General features: G+C 41.5%; 1 protein-coding gene across 7 annotated transcripts in view; it reads left to right on the forward strand.

The window, feature by feature from the left end:
* Nucleotides 1-14,933, forward strand: part of SORCS1 (sortilin related VPS10 domain containing receptor 1) — a 475,161-nt gene that overhangs the window by 443,758 nt on the left and 16,470 nt on the right. For all 7 annotated transcript variants that reach the window (XM_014844792.3, XM_044751163.2, XM_044751161.2 and 4 more), the window contains exons 23-24: nt 4,124-4,255; nt 13,415-13,514. In XM_014844792.3, coding sequence (XP_014700278.3) covers nt 4,124-4,255; nt 13,415-13,514 — 232 coding nt within the window. The remainder of the gene's footprint in view (nt 1-4,123; nt 4,256-13,414; nt 13,515-14,933) is intronic.

The raw sequence follows: 14,933 nt of genomic DNA on the forward strand, positions 1-14,933 counted from the left end.
AACTTGCCTAATGTCTTGCAGCTAGTAAGTGATGAAGCTACAAAATTGAAGTGAAGGGTTTGAGTTCAATATCTGGAGTTTTACTTCCAAAACACAGCCCTGTCAGGTTACTGGGAGAATAACAAGGTGCTGTGGTTTATCCCACTCTGAGCGAATGTCACTGACAATAAGACACCTTCTTTTAGACACATTTCCCTCTGCATACTCCACTTTCATGAGTGATCAGAGGAAGGGGATCTCTGCTCATGGACTGCTTGGACTCATTGCACAAACCCAGGGAATCAGAGATGAGAGACTTTTCCCTAGGGTATAGTCTTAGCCTAAAAGGAAAGTCAGTTTAGGGTTTTTTGTACATTTTTTCCTGCACCCAATCCATAGCGTCTCATGACACAAAGAGATGATGGGAAAAAGGCATTCAGATAACCCCTGCTCAGAAAACAGATCTCACATCCAGCCTTTTGGTAAAAAGTTGGGCTTTCCCATATTTACACCGTTGTCTTTGTTGGTACTTATTTAGCACTTACAATATTTCAGAAACTCTTCTCAGTGCTTTGCATTTTTTTAAAAGATTTATTTTTTTCCTTTTTCTCCCCAAAGCCCCCCAGTACATAGTTGTATATTCTTCATTGTGGGTCCTTCTAGTTGTGGCATGTGGGATGCTGCCTCAGCGTGGTTTGATAAGAGGCATCTTCATGTGTCTCTGGGTAAATGCCATCTCACCTTTGTCTTCATGACTCTCAGCATCCGTGATGATATTGGTGGATAAACATTAGGGCCACCGGAGTGGGGCTACTAGACTACAGTCCCAACTGGTATAGGCTCTTCTGCCCTTGGAGCTGTTTGTTTCTGGTGTAACAACTGGTTTCTTTCCTCTGTTGGCCAAGAGAGATGACTTACACCCTTCCATGAACCCGTGGCCCACCTCCTTCGTTCTGCAGTGTCCCAAAAGATCTCCCAGGCAGCTGTCCAGCAGCCCCAGGTGATTTATCAACCAGGAATTAGCTCAGCAGGGACCAGTTTTCCAGACTGATTTCTCTTCACATTTATTGTTTAGGGATCAGATGCCCTGGGCCTCCACCTTTCCAGCATCTGTCCAGTAGGCTAGAAATTACTGCTCATCAATATTTCTAGGCTGCTGCATAGCATAATCAGCTAAATGGAGAATAAACAGGCTGGCTCAACATCCCTCAGGACAGGTTGTGATGGGGTGGAGGCAGTTTTGAAGACTCTTGGTTACCCAGTCCTCAGAGGCAGCTGACCCAACCTCTGGTTCCTAGTGTCCCACCCTCTCTTCGAAATCAGTAATTACACTTGGCCGCTTCCTTAAGCCCTGAAGTACTACGTTGCCAAGTGTACCCTAGTAAACTCTACAGGAAGTACATCTTGGGGTCAACGTATTTGTAGTTTTCTTCCTATTCATTCCACAACAGAATTTGATATAAAATTGGTTGCCTTTTCTCATCAAATAGGGTTTATCTATTAACATTTCACAGTGGAATCTCTAATTGAATGTCATTCAGTAAACATTTTTGTATATGATGGGGGTGGTTTAGACATACTCTTTGAATTTAAGATCTAGTAGGACCATAAAACGGTATTAGATTAGCTGTGATGGGAGCTGCTGTGTGACAAGTATTGGGAGAAGGGAGGCAGTAGAGCCCTGGTTAAGAACATAGGCTTCATGGTCAGACAAAGGTTCCAAACTAACGTCAACACTCACTACCCAGACGGCCTTGAGTCACTGTTTAACCTTCCTCCATCTACCTTCTGTCCTATAGCAGAATAGAGATGCACCACCCAGATCCGCACTCAGAGAGAGACTGTTATCTTAGCTGCTGGGAGTGCTGTGGGCAGAGGCTTGAGCTATCTCGCCCTGCGTCATGTCCCTTCCCAGGGCCGCTCACATCCAATGATTGACTGATGCAGTTCTGTAAAGGCCTGGCCATCTCAGCTCAACCTCAGACATCCTGAAGGGCCTTTCTCACTCCCTGCAAAGTCTCTTGAAGCTGTTGTTGGCCTTCGTCAAGGCTCAGCTTCTCCCTCTGTCCATTCCTGCTTCCTTCCCTTCGCTCCCATAGATGTTGATCCAAGAACACCTCTTAATAAACCCTCTGCAGGCTAGACTCGGAGTTGGCTCCCTGAGGACCACAACCTGTGATATGCCTTCACCTGCAAAAAGAGGCATAACAATACTTGCTTCAAAGTGTCATTGTGGGGGTGGCACTACATAATATTAACAAATTGCTTAACACAATACCAGACACGTGGTAATGACCCAATAAATGGGATTTCTTACTACTTCAAAAAAGGTATAAATGTGGGGTTCAGAAACAATGACCTAATTGAGAAGTCATGAAAAATGTGCTGAAAGAAGTGGGCTTTAGGAAGACTCATGAAGGATAAGTAGGGTTCCAGCAGAAAATGTAGGGAAAAGAGATTCTGGAGGAGATGGCATGCACAAAAACAACTGCAGGAAAAGGCTGGAATACTGAAAAATTGTACATGATTCTACTTGGCTGGAGCATAAGATGACTGTGTGAGTTGTGGGTAGTTCGTTTGGAAGGGAAGGGCGGGACCATATTGCAGAAGGCTTTGAATATACGTTTAATCCAGTTAGCAATGGGAATCATTGCAAGAATTTGCACAGGGAACAGGATCTGAGCTGGACTGTAAGAAGATACATCTGGAAGTAGTAGCCTGTCTCCTGGAGGTGGGGAGGCTATTGTAAAACTTGAGGGGAGAGAGTGTAAAGGCTGTATTAGGATACTAACAGTGAGTATTTAAACAGGAAGGAGGGGCCAGCCTGGTGGCATAGTGGTTAAGTTCACACACTCCGCTTTGGCAACCCAGGGTTTGTGGCTTTGGATCCCAGGCATAGACCTACACACTGCTCATCAAGCCATGCTATGGTGGCATCCCACATACAAAGTAGAGGACAGTTGGCACAGTTGTTAGCTCAGGGACAATCTTCTCCAAACAAAAAGAGGAAGATTGGCAACAGATGTTAGCTCAGGGACAATCTTCCTCACCAAAAAAAAAAAAACACTATATAAAAAAAATACTGGAAGGAATCAATAGGATCATTACTGTAGAGGTCAACTTGTCAGGATCTCATAGACTGATTAGGTGCAACATGGGAGGGAGGGTGTAGTGTCAAAGGTGAACGTAAGGCTTCAATTACCATATCTGGGAAAGGACTGCTTTGAGTCATCCAAATGTAGAATGAAGATTTGAGGGGTGAAAATGAGTTCTTCTTTGACATGTTTGTTGGAAGTCCTAGTAGACAACCAAAATGACATTGTGACTGACCGCTGGAGAGATTAGCTAGTATTGTAACTGTTGATTCTAGAATTACCTAGAGAGTGGGCTCAAGGGAAACCCTAGGATATAAGCTCAAGAGACAGCAGATGAACTAAGACAAAGAGGCAGTCCTTGAGTGACGTCTATAATTTTAACAGAAGATTCAGTGTGGCAAGTGAAGGGCTCAGAGTGCTTCATGAAACAGGGGCTGCTCATCATGTTCTGATGCTGTGAAGTCAACAGGTGCTTGAGGGTTGTGATTTGGGGGGAGTTCTCTTAGCTTAGGTGATTAGGATGTGACTGGTCAATTTGGAGAGTAACTCTAGTACTGCGATGAAGGAGGAAGCTGGGTTAGAAATGGTTAAGGCATGAGGGGCAGATGATAAAGTAAGTGAGGGTCTCTGACTGGCACAGTCCATTTACTAGAGATGCCCGTTAGGAACAAGAGTGAGCATTTGAATTCTAGGTGCCACTACGAATGTTCGTGTGTAACTCATTTAATTCTCAAAACCACCCCTTGACAAGGCAAGTACTGCTATTATTCTCATTTCTTATTTGAGGGAGTGCAGGCAGAGGAGATAAGAAAATTGTTTATGATCTCACTAGTATCAAACCTCAGACAGTCTGACTCCGGAGCGTGCACTTGTAGCCCAGTGCTGTCTCTCACATCCCTTCCTGTCTGGAACACCCGGGACCCTGCTTTCCTGGGCCCCAACCCCTGTGTCTTCTTACCACCCACCTCCCCCTACTTCCCACTAAATACTCAGTCTCTTCTCATCATCTTTCCTGCAGGACTTACATGTGCTCTGTGTCTCTCCCTCAGGCCACAGGGGTTCCAAGCCAGCACATCTTGGTGGCAGTGCTCCCTGGCTTGCCCACCGCTGCTGAGCTGTTTGTCTTGCCCTATCAGGATCCGACAGGAGAAAACAGAAGGTCCGCTGAGGACCTGGAGCAGGTGAGTCCTCCAGGCCACATTTCAGCTTCTCCCGGCAATCTGAGCCACACCCCTGCTAGTATTTGACCACCACAACAGCAGCTCTGAGGGGTCTCCGCTTGAGAGGGAGGGCACCAGCTCTCTGTGGAGTTTTCAACCTTCTGGTCCTCCGTTTAGAAACATGATCTCATGATCCTAACTGCAGCTTCACCCCAAAACACGTGCAAGAGTGTTTATGGTACATAGTGGGGAAATTATTCAGGGTACATTCACACTATGGAATATTCTACAGTGTTTACAATGAATTGGATAAATCTATGTGTACTGACATGACAAACTGTCCAAGATATTCAATGGGAAAAAAGCAAGTAACTGAACAACACTTAGAAGTTGAACCCACTTATATCTTACTTCACATACTTTCATCACAAGAATGTTATGAGAATCAAATGACATGATATCTTTTTAAAAAGGTACAGATTTTATACAAATAATGAATCCTCTTTATCACCACCATGCTAAGATGACTTGATGTATATTTATAATAAATGAGTAATATTGACTCTGAGCATCTCTCCATCTCCCCTGCCGCTGGAGTATTAGAGTATCTGTGTGTGTGTGTGTGTGTGTGTGTACGTGTGTTTCTCTTCTGCCCCCTGAGATCATTTTTTTTCCTCGCTCTCCTCCTCTTAATTGCAAAAGATTCTCCAATCTCTGTATTGGAGATTATTATCATTATTATGTTATTGTTTTTGATCTTATTCTTCATCTACTTAGTTAAAATGATCAGTCTTGGTCTGGTTACCCTGTTCGAAACTACATGATTTTGGTTTCTTAATTCTTTCTGGTGGATAGATTAAAAATAGGATTTCTCTCAGACGCTAAATAAATATTGGCTTTTTCCCCTCCAGTACTGGAGCTTTTCAGTTTACTTAGAATAAACCCATAATCTAGTCCCATGATCTCTCGTCTTTCAAGATGGCTTGAGAGTCTCTTATAACAACCTTATTAACAACAACCCCGAATGACAGCCTGGCCCACGTCCTAGCACAGCACACCCCCCCCTTTCAACTGCCGCTTTCTCACTTGGCAGAAGACTTGCCTCTATAATTGTCTCCATGTGCAAGTAATGAGGAGCAGAGCTGTCATGGAAAGCCCTGTTGAACCGCATTTCCTAGTGAACTGCAGTTGAAGGTCGGGCAGCACGTAACCCGTCAGATTTGCATCTGGCTTGGCTCAGCCCTGGCGCTCAGCTTCCCATTATATTCTACGAATTATTATCTGCACTTGCAATTTAGCGGGAGAAAGGATGGATTATTTCTTATCACAGAATGGCTGATGAGAGCGGAGAGGGGAGGGAGATCACTGTCCCAGGCCTTTAGGTACGAGCATTTACAGTTCCTCTTCCTCTGGAAGTCTTATTGATTGTCCATGAAATCCAGATTATTATCTTTTCAAGTATGGAAGAGTCCAGATTTAGAGCCAGAGAATTTCCTAGGCACCACATCATCTGTGCATCTTTATTTCTCATACTTTTCATTTTTCTCTAAAAGTATCAGATTTTCTAGATGTTTCCTTGAGGGGAAATGTGGAAAGAAGAGGAGTATGTTCTGGGAAACTTCTTTTTCTTGTGTAGGAATGTTTCTTGCTTTGACTGTCTATGTTCTCTGAAATTCTTGTTTCTCTTTATTTTCTGTCTTGTCTGAGTGCCTCCCCCAAAGACATTCTCAGAGAGTTGAGTGCTTGTTCCCGAGGCAGCCTGGTATCAAGTACTGATGAGCCATTTACTCAGAGATCCGAAGGCAGCTGGCTTATTTGAAGGCTATGTGACTTGGCATTTGGTACATATATAGAGTCCAGGCATTTTATTAGAAAGAGCACAGATTTGGAGAAATATAAACCAGGTTTCTAGTTTCATCTCTGATAGACTGTCTGTTTTATAGTTGAGGAAAATTAGGCCAGAAATGTTAAAGAATTTAGCCAAAGTCACACAATCTATAATACCTATCTCATAGGTGTTTGAGAGATCATTAAAGAAATGATACAGCAAAGCACTTGGCCTATAGCATATGCTCAATAATTGCTGAATAGATGATGGTTACCTTTATGGCCATTTTATGATAGGAGGAGAATATACGGGAAATGCAAAAAAAAAATTCAGGCCTATTAAAGACTATTTGGTATAGTCAAGGGCATATATTAGAAGAAAGACAATAGTAGGAGTAAGGAAAAAAGATTAATGAATGAACGTACACAAGAGAATAAGAATAATAAGAAATTGATAGAATGTATGTGAATGACTATACTGGTGGAAGGATGACCCATCCAAGTTATCATGCAAGTTTATAGCATTAAAGGAAAACAAAGTACCAAGCTAGAGATTGTAACTCTGTTTAAGGAAATGGCCAGTGTATCAGCCTTATCCAGTACTCAAACTAAACTAAATACAGTGAGCAAACAAATGCTAAGCCAAGCACATAGGTAATCAGTGTCTTAGTGGTGAGAATATCACTGCCCTGATTTAAAAGTGCATTAATGAAATCGACTTATAAAAATCAGCCATTTGTCAAGAACCTATGAAGCAGGGGCTGCCCATGAGAAACCTGTAGTTTTCATACTGAGAGGGGTCCTTTGATTCTTGTCTCTGACACAGTCACTTTAAAATGAAGAATTCAGGCCCTAACATGGAGAGGTGACTTGCGTGAGGTGACACAACTCTTTAGGGAAAATGAGATTCCAGATCTGTTTCTGCAATTGACTCTCAAGCCTAGTGGTCTCCCCAGTCCACCATGGTCCCCCTGCCCCGCCATGCTGCAGATGTGGATTGGGATTCCACTTTGCTTCTGTGAGGCCAAACATACCAAGGCTGTTGCACTAGGAAATGAATGAGAGGTGTTTTGCTTTGTTTTGAGTTTGTATGCGTGTGTGTGTGTTTTCTGATACAATTAACAGATACCTAATTCAAACAAATTTAAGCAAGAAAAAGTGAAGCTATGAGCTTACTTAGTTGGGAAGTACAAGGATACAGTTCAGACATGGATGAATTCAGAGCCACTCAAAAGTGTCGCCAAATTACTCCTCCTCTTGCCTTCTCCCTCTTTCTCGCTCTTGTTTGCTACCACATGGGAAATCTACCTGAGAATGAAGCCATCATATAGGAAAGCAGGAATCGTCACAGGAAGCCCCAGCTTCTATTTAGTCAGTCTGTACACCCTATCCAAAAGACAGTGCCTCTTTCCTGATTGCACCACAAGAGCCCCAGGTGGACAGTTCTCAGTGGCCTGACTTGAGTGAAGTGGGCACTGCTTAACCAGCCCCTGTAGTCAGAGAGATAGGGAGCTGTCAGTGGCAACTCAGATATTCTATACCCTCCCTGCATCAGGGGTTTAGGGAACCTCTCCTAAATCAAATGTACTGAGAATAATGAAGAACATAGTTCCTCAAAGAAAAATGTCGGGCAGAGAAAAGGAACACCAGGCAACAGCAATTGACTTCCTTTGTAATAAATTACACAGAAATTTAAAAGGATGCCAAGCAAAACCAAGCAACAGAAAGGAAGCCCCTCCTTTGAAGGCCGTGCTCCAAATCCCAGATGGAACTTGGGAAGGACCAACTTTATCCCCTCTCTTAATGCTCTGGCCCCTTTCTCATAAAGATACAGCACAGAAAACCCAGCAGGGGAGGAAATGGGACCCTGGCCAGATGGACCCTGAAGACTGTGAGGGCAAGTCCCCGGCAGAGGGCTCTTCCTCTCCTCCCCTAGCATCGTCTAATAGCATTCCCAGGGGAGCAGGGATGCTGGCTTAGCTCGAGCTATCCTGTCTGTGAAATAAATTGAAAATTCTTCACACTGAGAAGTACTTGACCTTGTTATCAGGATAACGTGGGCTGGGTTAATCAAGTGACCTCTGTCTGGGAGGGTTCCACCAGTCTTTATTTCAGATCTCCGGTGAGTGAGAAAAGGCTCACTTGCCCTTAGCTGGCCCCATCAGGAATAGCACATCCTCCTACCCTGCCATCAGCTGCTCAGGTATGGAGCGCCCCCCCCATCCCCTCCACCACTGCGCCCCCTTACTTCTCTGAGTCCTCAGAGGTGAGCAGATTTGTATCTGGCTCTCCTGGAGGGAGGAAAGACCATCCTGCTCTGTCAAGGTTGCTTGTGATGCTGTGCTGGGGAGATAGGGAGCCTGCATGTCATCTTGCAGAATCTTTAAAGGGCACTAAAACATTTAAAAGAAACAAAAAAGACTATGGAAAAAATATCATCCACCAGCAATGAACTTCCTCCTGGTCTGTTTGTGTTACCATATACATTCGACAGATGCAGAATCTGAAATCCAGGGGCAGGAAAACTGCTTCTGAAAATGAAACAGCCTATTGGCAGCATTTTTAGAAATTAAAGATTTATTATGAAGGATAATTAATAATACTGGACTATTTCATACATGCTCACATAGTCTGCCCTGGCCAGAGTTTTTAACATTGAATTGAATTATAGAAATATTCCAGAGTTCACAAGGAAGGTTATTAAAGCAGGAAACAATAACTGCAAGTAGAGTAAGTTAAGAGTGGGACCAAAAGGAATTTTGCAAAAGAAAGAGGGAAGCTTAGAGCTGGTGATGGGGCATACAAAGGAAGGAAGTATGTATGACCAATTTGTGTCTACATTATACATCCAGGAAACGTCTTGGGCACTTTAATCTTCTGATTCTTTGGTGGTAAGAAAGAAGAGAATTGGATAAGCCAGTGTTAACTAGAATTAGTGTTTGGCTCCATTGCTTTCTCCATGATTTAATCCAGAAAGTATGTGGTATGAATTGGGAAAGATTTTCCTCTGTGGAATCCAAAAGGAATGGTATCCAACTACTAGTTGAAGGGACCTTAATAATGTACAAGAATCAGGACTGATTGGACTGGGTCAGCTCCAGGGTCATCCCAGGCAAGTATCTCTCTAAACATGGCATCAGAATGCTGTTGATGTTCACTAGGGTTTGCATTCCTCCTAACACCCTTGGAGATAAGCATTAGTTTTTTGGCCCAGCGTAGCCTTGTCGTTGAGAAATCTTCCATTTCGAATCTATAGTTCCACCTTGTACCACTTCTTCGAGTTACATGTTTCATAAATTTACAACTACTCTGTTATCCTTAAACTTGTCTTTTTTTCATGTTTCAGTGTTTGACACTTCCATTCTAATAATCTGAGACTGTCCCCTCTCCTATTGTTTTCATTAAAAATTGCTTAGATGTTGAATGTGTTCTTTGTGTGGTACCCATCACTGCTCTTGCTAAATATTTCCAGCTTGCTGCCTTCTGGATACATGGGAGGGTGCTACCCACACATCTCTTCTGTAGGCAGAGCCATGTGACTAATTCTGGCCAATGAGTTGGGAGCAGAAGTGATATGTCTCACTCCCAAGCTAAAGTACTCAGATGCCTGTTGCAGATCCTTGAGAGCACCTTTTCCCTCCTATGGTGTTGTGAATGGAAATATTTGAGGGAGCTGCTCCCCCAGTCTGTGTCCGTGTTTGACCATAATAAGCACAGCACCACCGCCTCCCTGCAGTGTATATATAGGGCAAGCAAGAAGTAGACCACCTTTGTTTCCAGTCCCTGAGATTTTAACATTGTTCCTTAGCCTAACCTAGCTTATTCTCATTGCTATACTCAAATTTCCTATTTTGTGAAGAAGATGGGGAGAATTGTTGTTTTCCCTGTAGCAGATCCCTCCCACTACCTCCTTTTAATGGCAGCTTTCCAAGTATGTTTATGGAGTCCTCAATGTCCTTCTAAGTGGTACTTTAAGTCAACTGTGGGTTGCATTTGAGTCACAGGCATATTTCACCAAATAGATACCAAGAATGATGTGTTGTGTCTTTGGTCATGATTATTTAGCTGAAGGAGAATAGGAAATGAACTGTGTGGGCGAGTAGAAGAAGAAGGATGACAGCACAAAGGATAAATGAAATTTGCTAAGACAACACTTTCACTGGACAGAAGAAGAAAAGTAAATTCAATTTGCTTCAGCAGGTCCAATCTCCCAGCAATCGCACATTGTTTCACTTGAGTCTTTATCAATGCAAGTTTTTGTTCTTCTCATTTAGGCTGTCAATACACTTTTCTGTGGATTGCAGTTTATTCTACTCCTTTCATACCCAAAGATTCTCCCAAACATTACAAATTACATTAACTGATAAACAGAATGTGGCAATCCTGAGGATAGAGTTAGGAACTGCCTATTCCCGTAGTTCATATTGGTCAGCTGACATGGGACTGGTGTCATAAGTTGTGTGCTTCACAGATGAAGGGGAAATGGCAGCATAAATAATGAAATGCTGCATTTTTTTAATCTCTTAAACCCACTCAGCCAGACCTCTTTCCAAATATCTTTTGCTCTTTCATTTTGTCAGCCGGTTCAAGGAAAATGTTTTTAAAGGGAATGCCCTAGGATTAGGGGTCAAACAAAACTGAAGTCTAGTCTCAATTCTTCAAATATTAACTGAGTAAACTCAGGTGTGTCCTTTAAGCTCCATGTTCATTTCTATGGAGATACCAGCACTGACACCTAGAACAATCTGTGTTAGAAAAAATAGTAAGAAATATGCCACTTTACCAATATAAAGTGTTCAATGCATATGTAATATATATAATATACTTAAAAGATATATCGAGACATGATCTGGTTAAAACAATAGAGGATAAACACTTCTAGAAGTGGCATGAAAAACATTGAAAACATTATCAAATCCGTCACAGTTTCATACTCATTTGAGTACAGAAGTATATGGTTTTAGTTGAGATTATTCTTGTATGTGATGTAAGTTTCACTTAGTTTTGTTCCTGAGCATAATTTCTTTCCCACAAAGTATGTGCTCTTTATTGAATATCCTTTGATGCAAGTTAAATACATGAAACATATTTTCTGCTACTAGATCATTTTTGCATAGCCTGCCTAATTTTGTAAATGATACAGATAAGGCCAATGAAGCAATGATATAAACCAAAACAAGCCTGGAAAGTTAATTATTTTCACAAGGGACTTTCCCAAAGACTATAAATTAGAAGTATCTTTGTCTGATGAACTCCATTTTCTGGTTTAGTTATTTATATATCTCACTTGAGGAAAAGACGCTCTCAGGGATAAGAAATAAATATCATTCAACCGGTTGAACAAGAAAAGTCTTTCTCTTGAAAATGCTTAGTTTCCTTTTGTCAATGTGATGGACTCTGCAAAATAGGGAAATTCCTTAATTCTTTCTGACAAGTCTTTTCTATTTGAGTTCAAATATTTTTTCTGCAAGTATACGTGTGTGTGGGGCGAGCCCCGTTGCCAAGTGGTTAGGTTCGCACACTCTGCTTCGGCAGCCCAGGGTTTTGCTGGTTCAGATCCTGGGCGCGGACATGGCAACACTCATCAGGCCATGCTGAGGCAGCATCCCACATAGCACAACCAGAGGGACCTACAACTAGGTACTGGGGGGCTTTGGGGAAAAGAAGAAGAAGAAAAAGAAGAAGAAGAAGAAGAAAGATTAACAACAGATATTAGCTCTGGTGCCAATCTTTTAAAAAAATGTGTGTGTGTGTGCACATATAAGGCATATATATATATTTCACACAAATGTAATTATACATATTTCACATATATTATACATTTCTGTACGTGTATGTGAATGTAAGTATATTTCATAGCCCAAACGTTTCTGATGGACCTTTACTAAAAATCCACTGTCAGATTCCCGTAAAGACTTTACCAATCGACTAAAAGTAAGATAGGATAGAAACTTAAGCATTGCAGCACTTTAGAGAACAGAGGAAAAACATTCTACAAGGCCTGTGTTAGAAATCCACTCTTCCTATAAACCTGGAGCACTCTGGAAGATTCCCAGTGTCCAGGAAAAAGAGTAGCCTGATATAGAGAGTAAAGTTGTTTTCAACTTGATTTTATTGCAACCTTGTTTTTCTGCATGGCTTGTTTGCCAGATGAAAACATTTGAGAGGCTGAGCTTGCACTGGATCTCAGGTGCTCAAACAAGGGTCACCGACAGTCATCTCACATTCCTGTTATTAAGCAAAGCAGGTCGTCTACAGGGCGGTTCAGTTCCATTACCAGTCAGGGACGTCTGCAAGGGACTCTGCTTCAAAACAAAGCCATCAGGCTCTGCTTAATTGATAAAAGGATCAAAGGTGTCATTTTGGCAACTCTTGTGGACTAAGTGCAACTCAACAAATATAAAAGGAAAAAGATTAAGAATTTAACTAGCAGAATGATGGTCAGGAAGTACCTCGTTGTAGTCTTAAATGGCATGTTAAGTTCATGATTAGAGTATTAAAAATAAAGCAAGGAATCCAGAGAAAAGTAATAGGAATGTGGTTTTCCCTGATACCATTTTGGAAATTGCTCAAAAGGATAAGCAAAACAGCAAATTGAGCTGGGTTTCCTACTTTAAACAAGTGACTAGAGATTTACCTTTTATAAAACCTTACCCTATGCTATTACTACCCAGACAAGTTTTTTGCCTCATTTTAGTGTTAAATATGTCATGGCCCAGAATTCCACGGGTCTGTCCAATACAGGTTTGTCAACATGAGGAGCAGCCCAACTAATGTCCCTAATCAGCCAGTTCATTACTTAAGTTGTGGTTACACTTTGTTTCAACTGTATAGTATTTATTTTAGCAGAGCTATATTTACCATTCAATATATATTCAGAAAGTATCTATTCTGTGAAAGCCACAGGGTGTGGTTTGGGGAAGGGGAGGGAAGCACAGAGAGAAATAAGATGGAGTCTACTATCAAGAAGTAAAATAAATGTGCATGAATCTCACCAGAATGTATAAATTGTACATGTCTACTTCTTTAAAGTCCTTGTGATAACAAATGCTCTCTCCAAAAATGGGGGTGACTTTTCTAAGATAATATAGGACAGTTTTTTAAGAGTAGAAATTATTTGATTTGTTAATTGTCCTATTTTGTAACAATTAGGATATGAAGTCAGATCATGCCAAAAAACAATTATATCTACATATTCTGGAATGAAAACTCAAAATCATGTAAAACTCATTTGTATAATTCGCAGGTATGATGTTGGGATGCTTGGTAAATATAGTAAATATTTCTGAGTGTGTTTGCTTATAGTCAGTATAACAATTTTGGTGACATTTACTATGACGCTTCTTCTTTCAGATATCAGAACTACTGATCCACAAGCTCAACCAAAACTTGGTGCACTTTGAGCTGAAGCCTGGGGTCCAAGTCTTTGTCCATGCAGCCCACTTAACAGCAGGTCAGTTTCCATGTCTCTGGGTTCTAGCAAAGAAGGATCCCAATCTATTGTTTCAGCGTGCCAAGACTAGATGGTGTCACTACTAAAGGGAAATAGGGCATCAGTCTTTGGGGGGTCCCTTGCTTGCCTTTTTTACCTTAATGGGAACCCATAAGGAAACAGAATAAGGTGACTTTCCTACTTAGTCCCTGGCAAAAACCATCAGCGAATCACCTAGATACATACTCCTCAAATGACAGCATACTTCATCTCAACTGAAATCTTGAAAGTAAAGTTAACCCTACAAATAACTTTTCACAGTCTTTCTGCAAAACCTCATTTTCAAATCATTAATGTTACAAAGAATTTTGTTTCTCCTTTTGGGATAAAGTACTACAGCAGAAATAGCTGGACCATGAGTTTAGAGGTTAAAAACAACTGAGCCTGATAAACCACTGAACTCTGGGTTTGAAGGGATGTGCCCATCTAGTCCATCCCTTGTGCTGCAAAATTTGCTTTGCAGCATACTCAGTTTCTAAATGAACACTATCTTCAGGCAGCATATTTTGCTGTAAAGTAGCTTAATTTATTAGAAAACACTCCCTTACTGTGTACCAGGGCCTCTGTTGGAAAGAGGAGCATCCTAGGTCAAGCTAGGCAGAGAACTAACCCCACTTTTCCATTTCTCCAATTCTGGAGGCCACTTGTATTTCATACATTTTTTTGTCCCAAACTTCTCTTCCATTGGTTATTTTTTATACCTGGTTTTTGTTTAACTGATTGTCATATCACATTCCAAAGGTGGTTCAGATTATTTTGCTGAAATTAGAACGTTATTTCAAATGTTACTTAAGGGAGCCTTCCTGTAATGACAACTGGTAGAGCTGGATCAAGCTGAAAAATAAGGATCAAAAAAGTGGGTAATTAGCTGAAACTGGTTTGACCAATGGCTTGCCCAGGGAAACTGATAAAGCAAAGGTGTCCATGGATCCTTAGTTCCCTGTGGCAAAGAAACTCCATTCCTGGTAACCCTGAAGGGTTTATCCCACTGGTGTAAGCTCCAGCTGACAAAGAATAATGCAAAGTCGGGAAGATCTGGAAAATTTCTCCAATTAATGTTCATAGTACATTCCATAGTTGGGAATTTGGGGAGCAAGAGTCAGATTCCTGGGAAAAGGGGCTGGCAAAATGGAGGTATGTTACTTGGAGCTCAAGTAAGCACACTGAGACTTGAAGGAGAGACCCCGCAATATAGATATGTATGATGAAAGGTTACCAAAGAGTGAGAGAACAAGAACAACAAAAAGTACAGTTTGAGGCAAAAGCTCAGTCTTAAACTGGGCCATTTTGGAGAGAATGAGAAAATTCTTTGATGTCCAACCATTGTGGCTGTTCAGGGTTCTTCCCCGTTGGATTTGATATTAGGACCGTTTGGTGTTG

Source organism: Equus asinus, chromosome 2 (genome assembly GCF_041296235.1).
Source record: "Equus asinus isolate D_3611 breed Donkey chromosome 2, EquAss-T2T_v2, whole genome shotgun sequence".
In the NCBI taxonomy this organism is placed as follows: Eukaryota; Metazoa; Chordata; class Mammalia; order Perissodactyla; family Equidae; genus Equus; species Equus asinus.